Raw genomic sequence first — 22,548 nt, 5'->3', positions numbered from 1 at the left:
GAGTATAGCCCCACTGAAGAGGATTTAACGGTGTCATTGACCTTCAGTAGAAGCTGTGTGTCCAAACAGCTGCCTGATGTGAAAACAGCAAGTGTCTTAGTGAAGGGTACAGATAAACAGCTAGTCTCATGTCTGTCCTCTACTTCACAAGCCCCAGTCGAATCCTCTCTCTAAGCTCTAAGTCTCATCTCCTGGCTTTCCTGCCATTTGACTTCCAGTGATTCATCTTGTGCTGCTTCGTCTCCCTCCTTCACAATCTGACTCTTTCTCACTGCGCCTGTTTCTTCCCTCCCTTAGACCTTTGTGATGGCAGTTGTCTCTACCTCTCAGTCGCAGCCAGCTCAGGCCTGCCAAATCTGACAGGTGTGTCAAATCCACACTCCACCTCTGTCGTTCCTGGCAGGTCAGGTCAGGTAGAGCTGGCACACTGCAAACACGGAGCTGGCATGCACCACAAAGACATTATTTAATAAAGGAAACTGTATCTGTGTGTCTTTGTGTGTGTGTGTGTGTGTGTGTGTGTGTGTGTGTGTGTGTGTGTGTACGCGTGTTTGCATATGTCAGTTTGCAAGTGTCTGTGTGCATGTTATTGGATTTTGCAGTTGCCAGATGTGGCATGATGCCAGACATGTCCAGAGACGCTGAGCTCCACAGTTGTTGAGCAGTAAACCATGACCCGTGCAATCCTGTGCTTTTATCACAACATGACAAACCTCTCTGCATTCATTGTGAGATTTCTGAAAAGACACCCTGCCAGCCAAGAGCTCCAAATCCAGCTTCTCACATTTTTTTTAATATCTACTCACTGAATAATATATTCTTGGAATCAAAATCCTGATACTATGCGAAAAATAGAAGAGGACCTGATAAGAAGGAAAAAGGAAATCTTGCTACTCAGCAGTTTTTCCTTTATCGGGAAACAAGTTGTAGTGAAATCAGTGGACCATGTCTTCAAGCTGTGGTATGAATCACCAGAGGCAGCAACAAGGAGAACAATGGACTTTGGACAAAGCTATGGTGGACTTCTCTAGTGCCCCTCCATCGTCTAATGCAGTTGTAAAATGATATGACACAACACAGCAGGGGACAATAATGATATATTACTGTGACATGATTTAGCACAGCTGAAGGTGTGATGCCGAGTCCTTGAGCCGCAGGGCGATTGTTGCGATGCAGCCTTTGAGGGCACACTGAATGTGAGCCCCCCACTCCCTCCCACCACATCCAAACAAACTAATCCTCTTCCTTAGTAATCCACTCCAATAATGCCTGCCTACAACTAGAACCCTCAGCATTCAACACCACCCTGTAACTAGATCCATCCTGGGTACACCGCTGATGTTAAGGGCTTCTGGTACACAAAACAGGAGCAAGGACAAGGGCATATATCAAGTATTAAAAGAAACAACAGACATAGCATGTCAATGCTGTCTCTGTTATTCCTGCACACACGTACATCCTTTCCCAGGTCCAGCTATTCAGCTCCAGACGCCAGTCTTATTTAATAGATCTTGGCACCAAATTGCCATTATCAGTGTGTAAGCAGCTAAACTGTCTGCGTGCCAGAAACAGCTAAAGGGCTTTGTCCGCCACGCCATAAGCAAAGCTGATTTAAAACACGAGGAAAAGCCAAACAAGCAGTATTAGATTGAGACAATAAATGCGTGTGGCGGACTGTGTAAAATGACAATCAAGCATTAGTGTACTGACGACTACTGCTAAAAACAGATTCTCTCTGTCAAACAAGTAACCATCCTCCCATGGATTAATCTTAGACACAAGTGTGTGCAGCAGACAAACAGCATACTAATAATGTTCGTACAGCTATCTATTATTCAATTATCTGATCTGTTTTCTATACCTCTTTATGCTCCAGTGCACCCTTTCCACATCTCATATTCAGGGTATTTTCAGGTGTTTCTCTGTGGGCTTTTTTCTTCACACTTCCTCACTTTCTGTGTCAGTCTCAGCTAATCTGTAATGAGTGTAAATCTGTCACCGCACAAGTTGTGATGATCCTTTTTTACAACACTGACTCACACAAGTAAATCCTTTTTTCTTTTACCCACCCGAGCAGGAAAAAGGGAAAGAGAGTGAAAGAGATTGAGAGGAGTGAAAACAGCGGAGGGCCAGGTGCACTTTCACCAACAGAATCAAGTCATTTCTCCAGTTCTTGAAACGAACAATTGATATTCCTCTTGTTCCCACCTCCCCTTTTATTTCCCCTCTTCCCTTGTAGCCAACAAAAGGACCCAAAGACCTCTTTACTAGCACCATCAGCCCTCTCCTACACACCACTATTCCCTCTGTCACAATCAAAACACCTCACAGCCAACAGTCTCTTCACACCTTATATTCCCGCATCCGCTACTCAACATCCTCTCATTCATCTACCCCCTGTGTCCTCCATCCACCCCCCCACCCTCGTGTTTCTCTGTCGCTTGTTTCTCTGTCCTGTCATTTTACCCATAACCTTACCTTTGCCCCTCCATTGTCCTAATTATTTTCTTCTCTACCCTCCCCTCCCCGCAGTTCTTACCATCTCCCACCAGCTGCAGCAAGGCCAGGTCAAGAGGACGTTTCCAGCGTGAGTTTTTGTGCAGGGCGATACCGTAGCCTGTGGTGGCAAAAACCTTCCCCGAGCCTATGGTCATCACCTTGGAAAAGGACAATGTACACATATTGAAAAAATGACCAAGAAGCAAACATATATGTTGACTCTAGTGTGTGCCTGCACGAGTTAGTCCTCACCTTACAACCTTCGTCCTTCCTGGCCATATAGTTCAATACTGCAGCATCATAAATAAAAGCATCCAGTTTCCTGTAAAGGGATCAAGGGAGAATTCATTCATCATTAAATGGGAGAGAGGGAGCAGAGGGAAGGAGAGACTGGCTGAGGCAGGGGAGGGGAGGAGGTATAAAGGTGGATCTCTGCGACATACCTGAGAAGAGAGTTGGGGTGCAAAAATATACAGCAGACAGGCACGCAGAATGATAGAGAGGGCATGAAAAGTTAAATCGTAACAAGAAAAGGGAGGAAGGGTGGAATTGTAAAGCAGGCTTGGCGGAAAGAGTGAAAACACAAGGAGAATAAAATAAGGCAGAGATCAGGGAAAGATGTGTGAGTAAGAGGGAGCGGGAAGGTGGTGGAGGAGGCAGAGGGGAGGAGGAGGAAGGGGATTTATACGATGCGAAGAGCGCAGTGACAGGGAGAGAGAGAGGGGGGAAAGATTTACACACTTCAGGGGGAAAAGACATGGGATAGAGCCAGAGAGTGATGAGGATTATAAAGTTTAAATACAGACACACGGAGAAAGCACACTGGGAAGGAAGGAAAGAATGGACCAAAAAAGAGAAGGAGGAAAGAGACAAATGGAAAGATAAGAGGGCAGATGAGGAGTGACAGCAAGGGAAAGATCAGCACCAAGGATGAGAAAAAAGACAGCAGGAGAAAAGCAAAAGTTTCTCATTTTTGTGCACGTTTACACTGAGTTATAATTGTGGTGTCAAGGCAATGGGGAGGGAGAAACGATGACAGAGGCTTAGGATAAAGTAAACTGGGATTATCCAACACATGACGGGTGATAGAGATTCTACTAGAAAGTGAAGAGGGAAACGGTGCTTGCACTGTGTGGGTGGGTGAAGCGGTGAAGGTGGAGAGAGAGAGAGAGAGAGAGAGAGAGAGAGAGAGTAAAAGGTGAGAGAATCTGTGCAGGAAAGCAGGAAATGTGACAAAAGATGTGAAATGTTAGTCTGAGTTGAAAAGAATGTCAGTGCGTATGATGGACTGTGACTGCGAGGGTGAGAGTATCACAAAAATCACAAAAAAAAAGGCAGCAGGTATGATTCCATCCAAAACCAAAATAATATAACAACCATATATTTTTGGTGAACTTTCATTAGATTAGAGAGATTAGAGATTGTATTGTCAACTATTGTTTCCAAGGTAAACCCCTACTGTAGACCAGAAATCCCTCAAGTGCTAAGAGGAATGGCAATTTCAACATCTCCCACTCGATGACAACCGAACAACATTATCTTGCGGCTTGTGTGATACAATCGCTTCAAAATAGTCACAGAATGGGCTCTGTGGCGAGACTGTACTGCCAATCAATATGGAGATCTGATTGTAATGGGGCCAGTAGTCAGAGTTTTAGTTTCTTTTGACCATTTAGTGGCACCACATTTACTAGCAACTTATCTAAATGGCAGCAGATGGCGATTTTCTTGGAGACACATAGAACAGCAGCTAATTCCACTTTTTAATTATTTAAATCTAATCATACACACAAACCAATGTGATCATTTATTTGACAAATGTATTTTCATCACCACCTTCCATCGCCTTGTACAGTGACCTAGGAAGTGATTCGCTGTGGCTGTATGGTTGCTAAGATAGCAGATCTCGAATCCTTCAAAGGAGAGCAACTTTGTTATGTTAATTGGGTCTTTTGAAATATTTTCTTTTTAAATGTACGGATCTGTAATAAATAATTTGTCACATGTGTGTTGTTGTTGTACAGTGTCATGTAAGCCTATCCAGGCCAAAAAAATTTTGGTTGCAAGCAAACAACAATATAGTTTTATATTTGCCAGAGGAAAGTTTGAACAATTTGAACAACTTGCTTGATAAACGATAATCTGCAAAGCATGCTTGAATGGAATCACTGAAAAAATAAAGCAAGACAAGGAGGGAGACAAAGACCTAGCAGGATACATGTAAATGTGAACCAACTCATGTTGTAGCAGACAGACCCAGTCTTGAGGTTCAGAATGGCGTCCTCCACTCCTCTCTGGTTGTATTTTCCCATGTACTGGTGCATGTCTGGGTAGTTGGAGCGGATGTTTTTTTCTGTGCTCCCGTTGGGCACTGTGCCAAACTTCAGAGGTGGGTACTGCTCCTCGGGATGCTGAAACTAGCGGAGCAAAGGGAGGCGAGGGAGGGAGACGGAAGGGGCATGAGACACACCAGGCTGTGCACCAATCTGTCTGACCTATTTCTGTCCACTTCCCAGTCTAACTTACAACACTCCGTGCACAAATCAAATCTTTGAAAAGAGAGCAGCCTGTGGACTTAAAGTAGCATTTAGAACTGTCTTTTAAGTATTCAAGAACTGTGGTAATTGAGTTATGTTAAATGAGATTTTATTCATTTCTAAATTCCTGTGCTTTAATCAATTTAACATTCAAATGCACGGGATTTGGCTCACTGTAAGACTTTAATTCTCCTTCTGCTTTCCCTGCTTAATCAGTATTCAAGCAATAAGGTACCTTCTTGTCCGAGAGGCCTGACACTGTGTCAATGTACTCCTCCTGGATCATGAAGGCGGCCAGGTTAGCAGTGTAGGAAGCCAGAAAGATGACAGCAAAGAAGGCCCAGATCAGCACCATGATCTTGCTGGTGGTTCCTCTGGGGTTCTCCACCGGCACAGAGTTGTTGAAGACAATGGCCCACAAAAGCCATACAGACTTTCCTATCGTGAAAGTAGAGCCTCCAGCCTCTGGCAAAAATGATGACGAGGGCAAAAGAAGGAGAAAAAGAGTAGGACTTTAGAGTGTAATAAGTGGTTATGACATTGAACTTTTTTTTCTAGACAGCGGTCCAGCCAGTACACGGCACAAAGTGTATTCAGCAGCGTCTGACTGCAGATGAAGCAGACGATTCAAATTAAAGTTCCCTGAATGATCTGTAAAATGGGTTTACTATATATGAAAATACCTAGCAGGCTTTCTGACACTGAACCTCATAAGGCAGTGACTATACGTTTCAAGGATGGCAGCTTTCAGTTCAGCTGCTACGTGATCTTACAAATAATTAAACCACATGGTGCAAATCACCATTCAAAGGGCTCAAACATTCCTGCCTTTATACGACAGGAGTAAAGGAGGGAGGAAGGAGAGAGATGAGAGTGAATGAGAGGGATATATCTGAGGATGACAGAGAGGTAAAATTATGTAGAGCACAGCAATCATGCAGTAAAAGAGGCGAGTCGGGTTGGGTATTGGACCGAGGCATCAGGCATACTGAATATCACAGGGGTACAAACTATGCTGTTGAATAATAAATGGCTGCTTCAATATCGAGAATACTTGGATGCAGTTCAACATACTTTAGGTATAATTTCCTCTTCACTATACTCATAGTTAAGGATTCAGGGCAGCGCATTTTGAATATGACAGAATAGAAACCAAAAAGTTCATTATCACACTAGAAAATCATTTGGACTTTGGCCATTTTTAACCATATTCCATGAGTGTTTGTCCATTTGCTGCAACCGCGATGGACAGTACACAGACCCATCTATCAGGCTGGAAAAGACAGATAGCTTAGACCCATCACTCACTTTTGCCAGTCTGGAGACTGCGGTTGTAGCCCACAGGGCTGAAGAACTCAAAAATGAAGACGGTCACAGCCACCACGGTCAGGCACATGACGAACATCATCACCCACACCGCCGGACTGTAGGGCTCTTTGCAGGGAAACAAAAGACGATTTAAATAAACACATACAATAAGGGCCTATCAAACATCTTTGTAGTGCATTATTAAATCATTACTATTAGCAGTATAATTATTGTTATCAATAGAAGGGCAAGAAAGTTTTAAAAAGCTGGCATATTATGTACTATATACACAGATAGAGCCTTGTATGCAGTTAAAATAGAAACCTTCCGAGCATATTCTCCAGAAGTCCATAAACACTGTTTCCCTTTTTTACAATCATCTCAATGCAGTCTATAGGCCAATAACACTGCTCTCCCGCTGGAGCCTTGAGTTTGCTGACAGAGTGAAACTATAAGTTGGAAAGACACGAGCAGCTAAGAAGTAACGGCTAATCTAGATGTAAGGACCAGCAGCCAAAGAGGCTTTTTATGCAAACTCAACACTTTACAATTAGATTAGATTCTGTACATCAGCTAACCACCTCACATGAATAGAGTCTTTTACCTAAGAAAGCAGATGGAGATACAGTTCCGTTGCTACGAGAGACCATTACACTGATGCCCGTCTCCACAAAAGGGACAGAGAAATCCACGACCTCTGACCTCTCCTCATTGATAGTCAGCGAGCCAATGGCCATGTCCGCTCGCTTGTACACCACCTAAAGAGGACATGAATCAGCGGTGAGACAGAAATCTAATTAATAATTAATGCAGTGGTTGTAGATAGACAAAGCCAATCTTTTATGGTCCACAAACGCTGTTTCCAGGTGAGACAGTGACTTTCCTTCACCCTGACCCTTTGTATGTTCTCAAATGTGCTTGGCTGGGAAAGGCCAAAGATTCTGTCTGGTACAAATACTGAACACGTGTCTCCTGTGCATCTCTTTAGCATACAAAATGAGCTAAGGCCCGTCTCCTTCCTGCCACCACCTAGAAAAACCTGAAAACCGCTGTGTCTGCTGATTGTACAAGTGAAATGTTAATCTACATTAGACATGGCACATCCGCTCTTCAGAGCAAATCAGCAGAAAAATGAAGCGAAGCGGAAAGCAAAGTACCCTCCCCTCAACTCTGCCAAGTCTCTGGATTACCTGATCAAAGAATGGCAGGCTTTGGAACATCTGATCAAAAGACAGACATTAGTTTGAGAAAACAAAATTCGCTTGGCCTTTTGCATGTGAAAATAGATTCGACAGACAGCTCTGGCCTGGGCTCAAGTTATAAAATGATAGAGCACGGATGGAACAGCTTTGGAACCTGTGACAACTGGCGTTTGGCAAGTTGCATCTGGGACAAAGACAGAAACAGCGGGGTGCTTCAATGAAGCAGCAGCCCCCATATCGATCTAAGTAAGTGTGTGAGCATGTGTGCCTGCTCGTCTGTTTGTGTGTGTCTGTTTTTTGTTTTTGTTTTTTTTGCCAACATCTCTGTGTCTTTCTTGATGGGGGATCATGAACCTCAGTGAGTGTTGCCAAGAAAACATCAAGGACTAATCGCAGCTAGCCAGGGGGTGTCTGACAGTGCGCGTGGCTGTGCTCCTATGTGTTTTGTGTGTACAAGGATGTGTCTCTGCAGATAAACATACTGTAAGGAAGTGTTTGCAGGAGAGTGTGCTCACCGCATATCTTATCTATCATGCATGTCCATCTAATTTATGTAACTTAGCATTTTTTGCCCTCCAGTACAGTGTATTTGCTGCACATTTGTGTGCCTGCGTGTGTGTGAGAATGTCCGTGTGTGTGTGTGTGTGTGTGTGTGTGTGTGTAATAAATGGCAGCTGTCTGATTGCTCGCTGTAGTTAAGCGGCCATAACTCTCACAGCGATTAATGTACCACATAGCGTTTAACTGGTCACCCAGGATGCAGGAGCACAGGCTGAGGAATGCTACTGTGCGCCTTGTCAACTGAAAATGCAACACAAAATATGCGGGAACACAAATATAGACTCTGACACACACACACACACGCTTTTCATACATACACAAGTGACATGGGACCGACACTGAGAACACATTGCTCACAAAGGCAGACAGGCAGAACGACAGGCACTCACACGCACACGCACACACACACACACACACACACACACACACACACACACAAGCAAACAAAGACTTGCCTCTCCAATCATGCCGTTCCAAACCCCATCAATTTTCTTCCCATGTTTCCCATTGGTCACTAAGTAAAGGTCATAGGTGAAGCCGACAATCTTGGCTAATCTCTTGAGGATGTCGATGCAGAAGCCCTTGCAGCACTGCTTCATGGGGGCCACACCCTCATGGATGGCACTGTGAAAGAGTCACAGAGGAGAAATAAGAAGTAAAAAAAATCAATGTAAGGAAAGGAAAGGAAAGGGAAGGAAAGGAAATGGTCACAGAAGGAATACTGTGGCCAGTCCTTGGTGACAGGTTTGATCGACTAGTGTAGGATAGCTGCTGTCATCCCTTCAGAGGCTGATGAACCATAAAGCTCCACTGTGGTCATATCTGATTCCAGACCCCTGAGTCATTCCACTGATCCTCGGGAGAGCAGTCTGTTATTGATTATGGTCAGGAAGTGAAGAGACCACAGTTTTGATAGGTGATTGATGTCTCCTCAATTGGATAGCATCACAAGAGCTTTGAAACTCCATTCATAACAGAGCTACACTTCCTCTTTTTTCAACTGACTTTCATGTTTATCATTGTGGAAATTGTAGTTTTAGGTGAAACATTATTATATGGAATATACCAATAACATGAAATTCTACATAAAACATATCAATTTAAATGGGGGGGGGTCTTAAATCCAAAGTAATCAAACCTGGCATTAAGGGGTCGTCTGCAGGGCACTGAGTCACGGATGCAGGTCCCGGATGCAGGGTCTGCCAGCTCCACAATGACAAATGGCCTTTCCTCCAGTGTGACAACACGCAGGTGCTGGGCATCATCAGGTGGTTTGAGGAATGGCCCATAGCGGGACCAGGCTGGGTACCGAAGCCTCAGCACACCGTTCTCCCACCAGCCTACCTGGGGGAACAGACCAGAGAAACGTTGGAGAGAGGTGGAGCACACAATCCCACAAATTTCTACCGCAAGCAGAATTTCTTCGTTTTAATGGATGCCACCTTTGTTTAAAATGATTTAAAAAAACAAAAAAACAAAAAAACAGTTAACCTAAATAACCTCACAGAACAAAGCTATTGACAAGAAGACATAAGTCTACTCACACTTGCATTGTCTAAAGGTATTTCATCATTTCATTATTTGTATAAGGAGTAATACATGGAATAATCACATCTGCATGTTACAAGTTCCACTTCTGTCTGAAATTTAGCTGAGGCAGAAGTCCTTACACTGGCTTCCACTAAGCTATAGAATTGACTTTAAAGCACTGCTGCTTTACACTACATTATACATTACGATAATAACAATAATTAATTATTATTAATAATTAACACACGCCAGCATTTTTACAACATACAGAATTATCAAACACCCGACAACTTCTCATATCAACCAACTCCTGACCCATTCAAACCATCCTCCCATGTTAGCTAACTTACCTCATATTAGCCATATGCTGGCAAAATACCAAATAGCTAGCTAACGTTAGTCAACAGTTCAACAGCTAACAAAATTATTTACTTATTTGAGTTATGTGTGTTAAGGCCTTTAGTAGCACACCTCCTTTTGGACAAAGGACTGCGTGTGCCATGCACGTGCCGCGGCTTGCGCTGCTAATGTACAACTAAATGTCAAACCAGCGAAAGAAGAGAAAAATAGTAATTTACACATATAGGCTTAAATTGGAGTGTTTTGTATTATGGTAATCAATTTTCCTCCTAAAACTAAAGCTGTTGCAGGCAGGCTTAAATACTATATTGATCATATATTTTAGAATGACACAGGTATGGCATAAGGATATGACATCAGCCATAAAATCATTGTTTCCTGTTAAGGAGCCACTCTAAATTCAATTTAAATAAACAAATAATCAATTAAATAGAATAATAATTTACTTTGTCAGACAGACAGGGAGAACACAACAACATTAACACCTGTACAACATAATACATTTCGATATAATTGCCCTGCAATCATCATTGTATTAGACTGCTTCATTTTGTCCTTCCTCGCACATAAATCACAAAATACATTGTACAGTACTGTATCACAAACGCACATCTCCCCGACAGTCTCAATAAAAACTTAAAGGTTGTATTTACTGCAGGGCTATGGTAATGTTTAGTATTATGTTGTACAGGTATTATGCTAGTTATTGTGCCCACTCGCTCTTTTTCAGAACACCGGTCCCTGAATATTCATTATTATGTGGGTTGGGAGCAATTACCTGACACATTGGTGCATATGCAAAGGCTACACTGATTGATGGCTTTGCAGTGGTTAGCCAGATAAGTTTGTTTTTAGTGTCAAACCAGACATCAAACAAAATGATTATATTTTCCATATAATGGCTTTGAGTAGGACGAAAGCCAGAAACTCACAGGTTCATGCTTACACAAACAATGGGCTTTATTGGAGGAGCTATGGTGACAGAGGTGTTTCTGTGACAAGCAGAAATCCATATTTCTAACCTCTAGGCTGTTGAATATTCTGGAACCATAGTTACTGTTTGATTTGACTTGGTTTGATTGAATTATTTTTATCTGACAACCTCTGGTCAAAATGCATTTTCAGAAGCATTTACACAATGAAAAATCACATGTGCAGCAAGTGGACGGATGGCTACAGATGTCAATTCAGTATGACTTTTAAAATCTGTTCGCTGTGAGACCACATTGTTCTGTGTCCACTGCTGACCTGAAAATGTCTGTCAAGCATCCCTTTGGCTGTGTCATTGTTTCCCCCTTCTCTTTGCATTGTTCATATGTACTCTGGATGTGTCAAATGCTGGTGCCTGGAATATCCAGATTTATGAAAGTTAACAAGGCAGAGCCACACCCAAGAAGATTCAGTGCAGTATCTTTCTTGTTTGTGTGTGAACCTTCCTCTTGCAGCAACACTTGACACATGTTGGCATGATCACCTGATAAAAGTCTTGTCTAAGTGTCATGACAAGTGTAGCTGAGGTGTGCATTCATACTGTATGCTCATGCATACATAAATACATGAAGATATACAGTCAACATACACAGACATGTATATATATACATACACAGATGAGAATGTGAGTGCTTAAGCAGGCCAGTACAGTAAAGTTCGGCAGCTTTGTGCAGCCTGCATGCCTGTGTAATGCAAGTGCTGGCAGAGAGAAGAGGAGGAGGTGGCAACAATGACAGTATTTCGGCTGCACTTCGACCGCAGCTCCTCAACAGACATTCAATCAAAACACACTCAGGGAACACAGACAGGAAACAGACAGAGCTTACAGGAGAACACACTACTCTCTACCAGACAAACACCCAGAAAAACACACACACACACACACACACACACACACACACACACACACACGTCAGAAAAAGAACAACAAAGAAACACCACTTCAGACTTCTCAAATTGCTGAAATATTTTGTGGCAGAGAAAATATTCTGGTTTGGAGGAAAAGTTTGAGGACTGGGAACTACTTTAAACCAAAATGTTATCCTTTAGCAGCTGTGAGTGGCGTTAATAAATGTTCATTAAATACCAGTAATATCCTGGAACATCTTGGTCTGTGTGCTTGTCTGTAGCTGAAACAAGCCATGCTAATGCTGGACAACCTTCAGTACTAGTCTGCAGTGTTTCAGTAAGCTAAGCTCGGTGCTCCCGGGCTCTAGGTAATGGTGCAGTCATTGTAAAGAGAACATTAAATATTCAGGGAGAGCCAACAGCGTGGATGTGCATAATAGGCAGATACAGGCGTCTTATCCTCATTGTGGGATTGTGTGTGTGTATGCAATAGGGTTTATGCAAGAAGGGTGTAAGCATATGTGTGTAAGCATACAGTATGTGCCCTCATTTGTGTGCACACACATGTGGATGTCTGTGTGTAAGTTCTAAGCATGTGCGTGTGTATGTGGGCGGGTTTCGTACCCTGGGTTTGCACAGAGTCGAAGGACCAGCGCAGGAGCTTCTAATTGAAAGGGATTTGAGGGATATGGCAGGAGTCAGCATGTTACAACACGCTGAGACTGGACTCTGGTGGGCTGTTAAAACCAGCAGGAGGCTGAGAACCACCAATGTGTGTGTTTGTGCTTCTGTGTGTGGAGGCTTGTGTGGGTTCATCGGTATTTGTATTTGTGCGGTGTTTGTGATTATGTTCACTTGCAGAGTATATGTTCTGAGTGTGCTGTGTGTCTTTATGCATGTACAGTGCGGTGTTGAGGTGCCGGTGTGTGGTCGAGAAAATGAGCATCGCTCTCTCTTCTGACACTGACAAGGGTAAAATCCCGGCGTATTAAAGGGAAAACATCTCCAACAGGTGACAAGCCTTCGTATTAAGGATTTCTGAACAAACCACAGCTTTATAGAATATGCATGACATGCCAGGGGTACTGGTGCTTGGTAGACGAGCATGCAGTGTGTAGACAAGACACTCAAACACACAAAACAATGGGGAGTCTACAACCAGATGGTAATGACACCCAGAATTCAGCACTATTTAAATCTGCATTTCATTTTATATTTAAAGACCTGAAAACGCAGGCAGCAAGTAAGAACAAATCACCAACTATTGATCAGAGCAACATCAGAACATTGCTTTCAGCAAAATGGCGAAGCACGAAATGTATGAGTAGATGTGTACGACTGCAGGGCTGCAACAATTGATTATTTTCATTATCGATTCAAGGATAGGTTCACATTTTTTAAGTCTGTCTAAATGCAATTCTCTCAGACCCATTTGTACATTTAAAGACTAAAGAGATCCCTACTCTCCATACTGCCCTTGAAGTATCTCTTCTTAGCGCCACTCCAATGATGTAAAAGATGAGGGGCAAAATCCACAGCCCTCATTTTGTGTAGAGACGTCCTCCACAATTCAGGCAAAGCTATGTGAAGCTTCAACAGTCTGAGTTCGTTAAACTGAGTGGGAATGTTTGTGTCTTTTTGTTCAAAATTCCCTTTTGTGTTACTATCCCTCTGCTGCATCTCAGCAAGTTAACGCTGCTCAGGAAATTACAAAGGGGGAATTTTCTGCGAAAGAGACTGTTACTTCAAAGGATCACCCCTCTTAATTTGGATGACACCGACTGCTGAAGCCTCTGTTAGCTTGACCTTAACTTAAAAATGCATTTTTGCACAAAACTAGGGTTGTGGATTTTGTCCTCTGTCTCTTACTGTGAAATCACACTAGGAAGGAATTGCTTCACAAGTAAAAAGGAGAAGAGGGAAAATTACAGAAAGCAGCATTTCTGTAAAGATACGCACATCCGCATATTGTATTTAGGCAGACTTGAAAATATGTGACCCTATCCTTTAATTTTTTTTTAAACATCCATCACAGTTCCTCAGAGGCCATCGCAGACCAATGACCCAAAACCCAAAGACGTTCAATTTATAATGACATAAAGTCCAAAAACCTCACATTTTAGAAGCTGGAAACAGAGAATACTTTCATAGTTACCACACTTAATCAAAATTGTAATGATTGGATTTCTGTCACTTGACTGTTGTTTCAGCACACAGAAAGCCAGAAACTCAACAGGAAGATCACACAAAGCACTGTCAAATGGTCAGTTGTCAGCCAGCTGCCAGCCAACAGCCAGCTCCTCTGCCTGGGGCGCTGATAGCCAGAGTGAACTTTACATGAAAATGAACCCATGTGACCAAGCTATCCTCACAGTCACGTTTATGTTCTTATTTCAGATGTCAATGCAGCAAAGATCTGCTCCTCTAGCTCACATGAAGAGAATAGGACTCCAATGTGTTGCTCCAATCAGCACAAAACCTGGATTTCATGGCACTTTTGTCCTTGCAGTTGTTCTGAGAGGACAAAATTTCAGTTTCTCAAGAATCCCTTGATTGAAACAGTCTTTGGAGACAACAAAATAATATACAATCAAGTGTATCGTGTGGTTCAACAGAAAACATGCCATTTTCTCTTCTAGAGTGACACTCAGAGCACATGATTGGACATAAAGAACTGATGTCATGTCCTTACATCTTCCCATCCACGTCCAGGTGTCCAGGAAATTACATCCAGGAAGGGGTTGGCCAGGTAGCCATCACTATTGAAGGAATAGTCCCGACCACCAAGCGTGATGTTGCTGAAATACCTGCATGGCGATGGATAAAGACAAAGGAGGCAGACAGTAACTAAACGGCAAAAAACACATAATATTCATAAATTAACTAATGTTTTCTTGGAGGAGATGAGGAGAAAATAGAAATCATAAGGCTGCTTTTGATGCAACAGTAAGCCTGCCCTATTCTCTTCCTATTTGAAACTAAGTCACAGCACCTGTATGGTGACAGTGAGGGCTGTCTGTTAATCAAATCTACAGACAAATGATCAGACGCACAGAATTGTCAGGACCTTTGAAGTCAAACAACTGCTGCTTTCTGCATCGGCTGCAAGCTCTATAGTTTGTCTGATAATCACACAGGACAGCCGCTTTAATTGTCTCCTCGTGTCATCTTGCTGGCTTCAAAACACAAAACCTGAAAGCTTTTTCTCTTCACATGACAGAAAGCTTCATATGGAACAACAGCTTGTAGTTACAGACAGTGAACAGCAGGTAGCAGTGCAAAAAAAATGGAAATGAAAACATCTTCCCCCTCTGTTCATGGACATATAAAGAAGGAAGAATCCATTAATCATTTCCCCTTTAATTGCCACACTGTGCTGTGCTTCATTTACAAAAATTACTGCAAATAAACTCATTAATTACATGTTTGGCTCATTTACACACTGAACAAACTCGGAGTAGTCTCTCTATTCAATAATGTGTGTGTGGTGTGTGTATATGTGGATCAAGAATGACTGGCGTTAAAAATGAATCAAGATGATAACCAGAACCACTTGGGCTACCTGTTAGAGTGTGCCGCTGCCTGTTTGCACAGCCTACGAGGAATATATTAAAGCCGGCTTATTAATATACATGAGACATGGTCCGCTTGCTACAGATGCTGGGGTAATTTTGCCAACTCACAACTACACGCACCAACAACATCTATTTTGCATGGATGATAGCCAGCTCCAAATTCAGATATCCCCTCTGTGCCTGCTCTCTGACACTGAATCTACCAACTCCACCCATATACCTTCCAGCTCATTCTGCCACTGAACCAACTCATTTCATAGAATACATCTTATGCCTTTTCTTCTTTTTCTTTTCCTTTTTCACATATTTTGTCTGGAGCCTGCCAACTGCCTTGCACTTAGCCCAGACCTTACATTTCCCTCCTCACATTCTCCCTTTAGAGTGTTTCCTCTTTCCTCTCATCTCCCTCTCACCTCATCCTGCCCCGCAGTCTCTGGGTCTGATTGGCATCTGTCATGCAGTTGGTGACAAAGTTCGGCCCACCCGTGGTCCCGTAATCTTTGCGCGTTGCGACTGCCCCATGAGTCAGCACAGACACACCCCGAGCAATCCTCCGGCGAGGTTCGTCCCTCCAGCCCTGGGGCCGCACGGCAAACAGAGCCCGGGGCAGGCTCTCCATGCCCAAACCTGAGAGAGCTGGCCCCACAGCAAACCACATGTGCGAGGCTCCGGCCTGACCGGCGGCCCAGGCAGCTCGGAAGACCACCTCGGCCTCCTCCTGGGAGCAGTACAGCAAACGTACCTGGAGGACAGTAGGAAGGCAGGGAGGGAACAGGGACGAGGGGAGACACACACACACATACACGCTAGTGAGATAAGGAGGGGACAGGGGAGACGTGGAGAGAGACAGAGGGTGGGAGAGGTAAGGGGAGAAAGATAGAGCTGGAGCAGAGGTGCACCTGAACAGGAAGGGAGGAGGTTAGATAGAAAAGGCCATATCAAGAAAAAACATGGGTGCTGGGGGAGGTAAGAGGAGAGATAGCTGTAAGCTGATGTGATAAGGTTCATGGGAGTTGGGCGTACGTACGATTCTGAAGGAGAAGCAGACAAACCAGAAAGAGGGAAGACTGCATGACTAAATGTGATGTGTGCTAACCAGGAGGTGCAGGAGGCAATGGGGGTCAGCGCTTAATGAGCTTGGCCCTGATGAAACAAGTTACAGTTATGAATAATGAAAATGGGAATAAAACAAGGCGAAAATGAAACAACTGTAAGTGGTAGAGCAGAGGAATAGAGAGGAAGAGGCGGGGATGCTCAGGAAGGGGAGGGCGGTTAAAGACCAAACACACCTTAGGGAAAACCAGAGGGAAGAGGTTAAACTCTGACATGTGTTATTAAAAGCAGGGTGGAGAAAAGACCTGGAGATAACAGGAGATGGAGGGGGGCAAAACGAACGGATGGAGGGAAGGAATCAGATGTGGGAAAACAGAAAAGTCACTCCTTGGAGAACAGAAGGGGGGGGGGAGAAAAGCAAAGGATGACATGTTTTGGTGAAATCAGGGCCTGGAGAGATAAGAGATATTTTGCGAAAGACTGGGTGGGATGATGGAGTGAGGCTGGGGAGAAGGAGAGAAGAAAACATTAAAGAGAGAGAAATTCTACATCGAAAGACAGAGCAGTGACAAAGGATGGGCTCTCTGCTGCAAATGCTGAGGTAAGGAGGGGGAGGAGAGAGGGGAGGGGGGTTAGAAATTGACCAAAGAGGGTTTTAAGGGGTTAGAGGGGAAATGGAGAGAGAAGGAGGGGATCGACAAGAGGAAGCTAGAGCTGAGCTGAGCAGCAGGAGGGGGTGGGGGTTAAATGCTGACAAATACTACATAAAGAAAGAGTGAGAGCATTTAAAATTAAAGAAGTACATAAAAATAAGAGTGAAGACAAAAGACAAAGGGGAATCGAAGGACAAGAAAGAGAAAGACAACTGTTTCATGGAAGGGGGGTGGGGGAGTCAGGGAAACAGACTGAGAGCACATTTTGAGAATTGCGCCTTCATTGAATTTTGAACTGTAATGGCTTGGCAAAACAATCCTGCCTGTATGCCAATAAACCTCCAGTGAATTAGGCAGGGAATGAGAGTGACAGAGGGAGAGGAGGAAGGAGAGAGAAAGTGGGTGACAGACAGAGAGGGAGACTAAATTAAGGAGGGAAGGAAGAGAATCAGAGTTATAAACAGACACACACAATATCTAAAGACGGGAAATGGAGAAAGAGAGGAACATACAACAGAGAAAGAAAGAGAGCAGAAGAAATACTGACAAGGCAGAAGCTGAAAGAGGAATGGAACAAAAGACAGCCAGTGAGAGATCTGAGTAGAAATTGACCCAGAGACCTGCATCAGGCCATCTATAATGTAGACATAACCATATATGTGGCAAAGAGAGAGAGAAAGAAAGAAAGAGAGAGCATGTACTGCAAACATACACAGCATCACTAAGCAATCCAAAGCATTTATTAGCCCTGCAGTAGAGAAACGCTAAAAGAAGGGGGGCGTCGTTGTGGAAAAGCAAGAGGGTTAAAAAGCAAGCACTGCGTACATAGGCAACCCGCTGCAGGCAGTATGTTATATTAACAGTGACACTAGCAGAGTGGAGTCTAAGGAATCCAATACACATGCACGCCCTGCAGACACAAACACACACAGTCGCGCACACACGCAGAGCTGCAGTGACCATGCTGGGACATTAGCGATGACATTGAGACCCAGACTAAACCGAGCCAATGGAGAGCAGAGTCTGTGGCTGGAAAGACGTGCAGCGAGAGAGATGGACGAATGGACTGGAGGAATGAAAGATAGCCATACAGTGATGAACAGGAAAGCAGCAGAGGAGAGTGAGCTTGTCTCCAGGCAAAGAAATGCAGGAGGGGAGGCAGAGGGGGAAGGGGAGAGTGGAGTAAGAGCATGGAGATGAGTGGAAAACACTGAACAGGAGGATCATAGGGTCAAAGAAAGGGTTTGAGGGTAAAATAAATGGTAAAGGAAGTGTGGAGATAAAGAAGAGCAAGGGAAATGAGAATGGAAGTTTGAAAGAAGTGAGGAAAGGGAGGGAAGAATGAGCAAGGAAGTGAAGTAGGAGAGGTAGCAGGCATAGAGTATGAAGGAATGGAACACACCAGAGGTACAAGCCAAAACCACAAGTCATTCTGCTCATTAATGAGTCAATGTGAAGTTGAAATGTAGGGGGAGTGTTTATTATACTGTCAAAATACCAGAGAAAAGACTGATGCACTTACCAACTGTATGTACATGATTAGAGAGAAGGTGACTGGAATGACGTTAAAATAAAATTGAATAAAGATAGAGCGAAGGAACAGGAGAAATTAGGTTGGAATCATGAATTAGATAAGGTGATGTTCGGGTATAAAGTCTGTCATTACTACCTCAAATTGTGCAGCCAAACACTGTTCAAACCCACAGACTTTCATTTTTAATTCTAGGTGAGATCTCAGAGTGTCCAAAGACACCAACCAAGTCAAGCTACATTTTTTTAAATGTGCATGAAATCCATGACTATGTACCTCGGTGTAAACATAATTTACAGTGTCTTCAGTGAAGAGCTGACACAGCTGATACAGAATCTATACTACTGTACGCGTGACACCATCAGACAGTTTGAAACAAGATGTTTTTTCAGACTTGGTGAAAGGTGAAACAAGGGGAAAACTGTTACGACGTTAGCTTCTTTAGCACTTTGCACATAACTCTTCATATAGTGCCTCACGATTACCAGCCAGCAAATCAGACTGACTGGTGGTTTTTGTTGTACCGTTGAACTGTTTATGCCTTCACGTATGGGAAGAGAAGAACAGAGGGATAGAGGAGAGAGGGGGGAGAGAGATGTGGAGGGACAGAGGGAGAGACGAAGAAGGAAGGAAAAAGCTGGGAAGCCACCTGTCAGAAAGGGGGCCCCCAATGATACTCGCAGCACTTCCTCCCCTTTCCTCCCCCCTTTCCCCCCTCCCTCCCCCCTGTCTCACCTGCGCCTCGTTCTCCTTCAGCAGCCTGCGCGTGCGTGCCCCCCCAGGGTCGTCGGTCACGTTCAGGATCACCACACTCTTCTTCTCCCAGCCGATGAACGAGCCGTCCGTCAGGCCCTCCACCACAGACAGGAAGTCCTGGTAGCCATGGTGACGTGTGGACACCACAGAAAAGGCTGTCCAGTCATACTCCTCCAGCACCTCAAAGATGACCTCTAATTGGAGGGCAGTAGAGGAGCTGAACTGGAGAAAGATGGAACCTGATTCCTGATTTGGGGGAAGAGAGCAGCAGATGTGGTTTAAAATCTCACTGTAAAAATGGATCCTCTGTGGTTGTTCTGTGTCTAAAATGCAGCTACAATACAGTGAGCAAGTAACAGACAGCATTTCACTACAAAGAACTACAACTCTCTGGACTGCTCCATCTTTATGCACAACATCGAGGCATCGCGGGGCTTGAAGTTTTTATGGAGCAGCAGCGCTCGTGCAGCCGCAGGGCTAAAACAGCTAGGATTGTTGCACAAATTCTCCTATGACGTCCAGAAGGGAGTGTTTCTAAAAAGTCTGTTCAGGGGATGGGAGGGGATGAGGACTAGGCGAGGGTACATCTTCAAAGGAAGTTCATCAAAGTGCTACAATTTAATTCCTCAAGAGTAAATGGTTAAAACAGTTATTTGTAAGCACAAATGCAATGCTTTTTGTCCCCCCCCACCCCCCACCCCCCACCCCAGTTTGGTGGTAAAAGGAATGTGACACTAGTTTCTCTGGTGCGTACACACTCGCACGCAAATGTACAGTACGCACGCATACACTCTGTTATTCACTCATACACACACATGTCTGCTCATTGCCTCCCTCCCAGGAACATCAGAGGCAGAGCGACGGCCCCAGTTGGTGCCATTTACAGATCAAACACTGCAGAGTTTCTGCAGATCAGCGACCCTGACCTTCAACTTCCCCTCCGTCCCACCGGCACTTCCCTAAACCTATTCTTCGCAGAGAGGGTGCGCGACATTGTGACATTGTAAGCTGTTATAGCAATATAAGCAGCTCTCCCTTTATACTTCATTCATTGTGCTGTCAACCATACTGCTTCAGCATACGGCACGCACGTAACTAACATTGTTCCACTCGCCGGCCGTCACATTTGAAGCTATGCAATCACACGTCTGCCCTCTTGTGTTCCTCTGATTCTCTCCTCTCTGGCTCACACACACACAAACGCACACACAAACTGCAAACACTTCCTCTTCACTCTCCCACCCCAACCCCAACCTCCCTCCTCCTACCTGTGGCATCCTCCCCAGCCCCGCTCCCCCTCCTACAGCCACTATGGGCAGTCCTGTTTGTGCTGAGACAAACTCCAGCATGGGGGCCAAAGGACCCCAAGCCGTGCGAGGTGGCCTCTCCTCTTCATAAACCAGACCTTGCAAGGGCCGCGCCGCCAGCAGCTCACACAGCTGGGACAGCACTGTCTTAGGACTACTGTCATTCACCTGGGAAACGACAGAGAGGGATAAAGACAGAGGGACAAATAGAGTTGACCAACTAGGGCAGTGTGTCTTGACTTTGTGTTATTCATATGGAAAGTGTCTGTAGCACGCATGACATGTCTGGCTAACAATACAAGCTGTGGTCAAAGAGCAGAGCCAGACGCCCGCTCATTCAGCCGGGCCCACACAACGGCCGCAGTGTCCTGCCCATTCAGCTCAAATAATGGGAGTGAGTATGAATAATGGATGGTCATTGTTATTCCCTTCCTTCAAGTAAGGCTGAATGAGCAGTAGGTAGAAGAGACGATGTCCAACCTGTAGCCAGATGACGTTAGCAGAGCCCCACTGGGTGACCACGCTCTCCCCCAGGGAGCCGTATACCCGGCCGAAACCGGGGTAGAGCACCCTTCCCCCAGGCCCCGCCACCGCCGCCTCTGCCTGCACCGTAGCACCGGCGTGGATCACAGCGATGTTGAAGTTCATCATGGCCCCTGCATCACGCTCCCGCGGGCTGGGCCGGAGCAGGAGGTGGGGGGAGGCGTCCACCAGACCTGCCCACTCTGCCAGGACCAACAGGAGAGAGAGAGTAGGTATGGCGACCATGGCAACCTGCCGAGGGGGGGGCGGCAGATATATATCGCACTAAGAGAGGGTGCCTGAAAGAAAGAGAGACAGCAAGGAGTAGAAGAAGAAGGTGAAAAAGAAGAAGAAGCAAGAGAAGAAGAAATTAAGTTAGACTTGGGTGTTTTTTTTCTGTAATGTCCAGTACAGAGGACATCCAATCAAATCAGGAGAGAAAAGGGAGGAGAGGGGAAGAAAGAGGTGTAGACAGAGAGAGCGAGAGGGAGAAAGAGAGAGAGACAGAAACTGATCAGACATTGCATACAGGCAAGACAGGGTAATGAATTCTGAATCCAATCATGGGGTAATAAAAGTTAGCTTTGGCTGGAGAAAATACTGGACGAGGAGTCCGGAATGCAGAGGGGAAAAAAACAATAGAGGGAAGGAAAAGAAAGCAAGACAGAGAGGAGATGAAATGGGTGCTATTTAGGCTGCAGGCTGAGAAGGAACAATATGAGGAAAAATAGAAACTGGCCGTTAGGGGGGGAAGGAGGGTGAGAGGGAGAGAGAGTTAATAGAAGACAGACAAAGATGGGGGCGGAGGTGGTTATTGTGCGGCATGAATGATAACAACAATTAAGATCACTGTAAACACACTCGCCCTCACACGGCTGCATCCACGCACAGACACATGCATGCAGGCGTTTGAACACATACACACGCGCGCACGCCAGATAAATGCATGGCCACACTATGCCCGCAGAGAAGCTTAATGATAAAGAGATATGAGGGTTAATGCAGCACACACAAACATACACGCACACACTCGCGCAAACAACCGCACAGAAAGATAATGACTACCTGGGAGATAGCAGGGTTAATATGTGAGCGACACACACACACACACACACACACACACACACACACACACACACACACACACACACACACACACACACACACACACACACACACACACACACAGTGTGTGTACACACACACAAACACAGCACATCATTTTCAATTTACTTCTGGTGCCAACTGCCCTCCTCCCCCTTTCTCCATTTCCTTCTCACTTTCTCCCCGCTCCGTCTCGTGCTCTGTCTTTTCA

General features: G+C 44.7%; 1 protein-coding gene across 1 annotated transcript in view; it reads right to left on the bottom strand.

Annotated features, from left to right (window-relative positions):
• LOC139333477 (glutamate receptor ionotropic, NMDA 2D) overlaps positions 1 to 22,548 on the bottom strand; it is a 42,943-nt gene that overhangs the window by 6,000 nt on the left and 14,395 nt on the right. The window contains exons 2-14 of the mRNA XM_070965921.1: positions 21,192 to 21,532; positions 20,673 to 20,879; positions 19,384 to 19,650; positions 15,825 to 16,153; positions 14,529 to 14,643; positions 9,246 to 9,451; positions 8,563 to 8,731; positions 6,949 to 7,102; positions 6,345 to 6,470; positions 5,272 to 5,501; positions 4,756 to 4,916; positions 2,752 to 2,821; positions 2,540 to 2,657 (exon numbers count right to left, since the gene is read on the bottom strand). Of these exons, the coding sequence (XP_070822022.1) occupies positions 2,540 to 2,657; positions 2,752 to 2,821; positions 4,756 to 4,916; positions 5,272 to 5,501; positions 6,345 to 6,470; positions 6,949 to 7,102; positions 8,563 to 8,731; positions 9,246 to 9,451; positions 14,529 to 14,643; positions 15,825 to 16,153; positions 19,384 to 19,650; positions 20,673 to 20,879; positions 21,192 to 21,479 (2,440 nt within the window). The 5' untranslated portion in view covers positions 21,480 to 21,532. The remainder of the gene's footprint in view (positions 1 to 2,539; positions 2,658 to 2,751; positions 2,822 to 4,755; positions 4,917 to 5,271; positions 5,502 to 6,344; positions 6,471 to 6,948; positions 7,103 to 8,562; positions 8,732 to 9,245; positions 9,452 to 14,528; positions 14,644 to 15,824; positions 16,154 to 19,383; positions 19,651 to 20,672; positions 20,880 to 21,191; positions 21,533 to 22,548) is intronic.

This window comes from Chaetodon trifascialis, chromosome 7 (assembly GCF_039877785.1).
Source record: "Chaetodon trifascialis isolate fChaTrf1 chromosome 7, fChaTrf1.hap1, whole genome shotgun sequence".
NCBI classification, from domain to species: Eukaryota; Metazoa; Chordata; class Actinopteri; order Chaetodontiformes; family Chaetodontidae; genus Chaetodon; species Chaetodon trifascialis.
The sequence above is the reverse complement of the archived record's forward strand: the minus strand, read 5'-3'. Positions and strand labels throughout refer to the sequence as shown.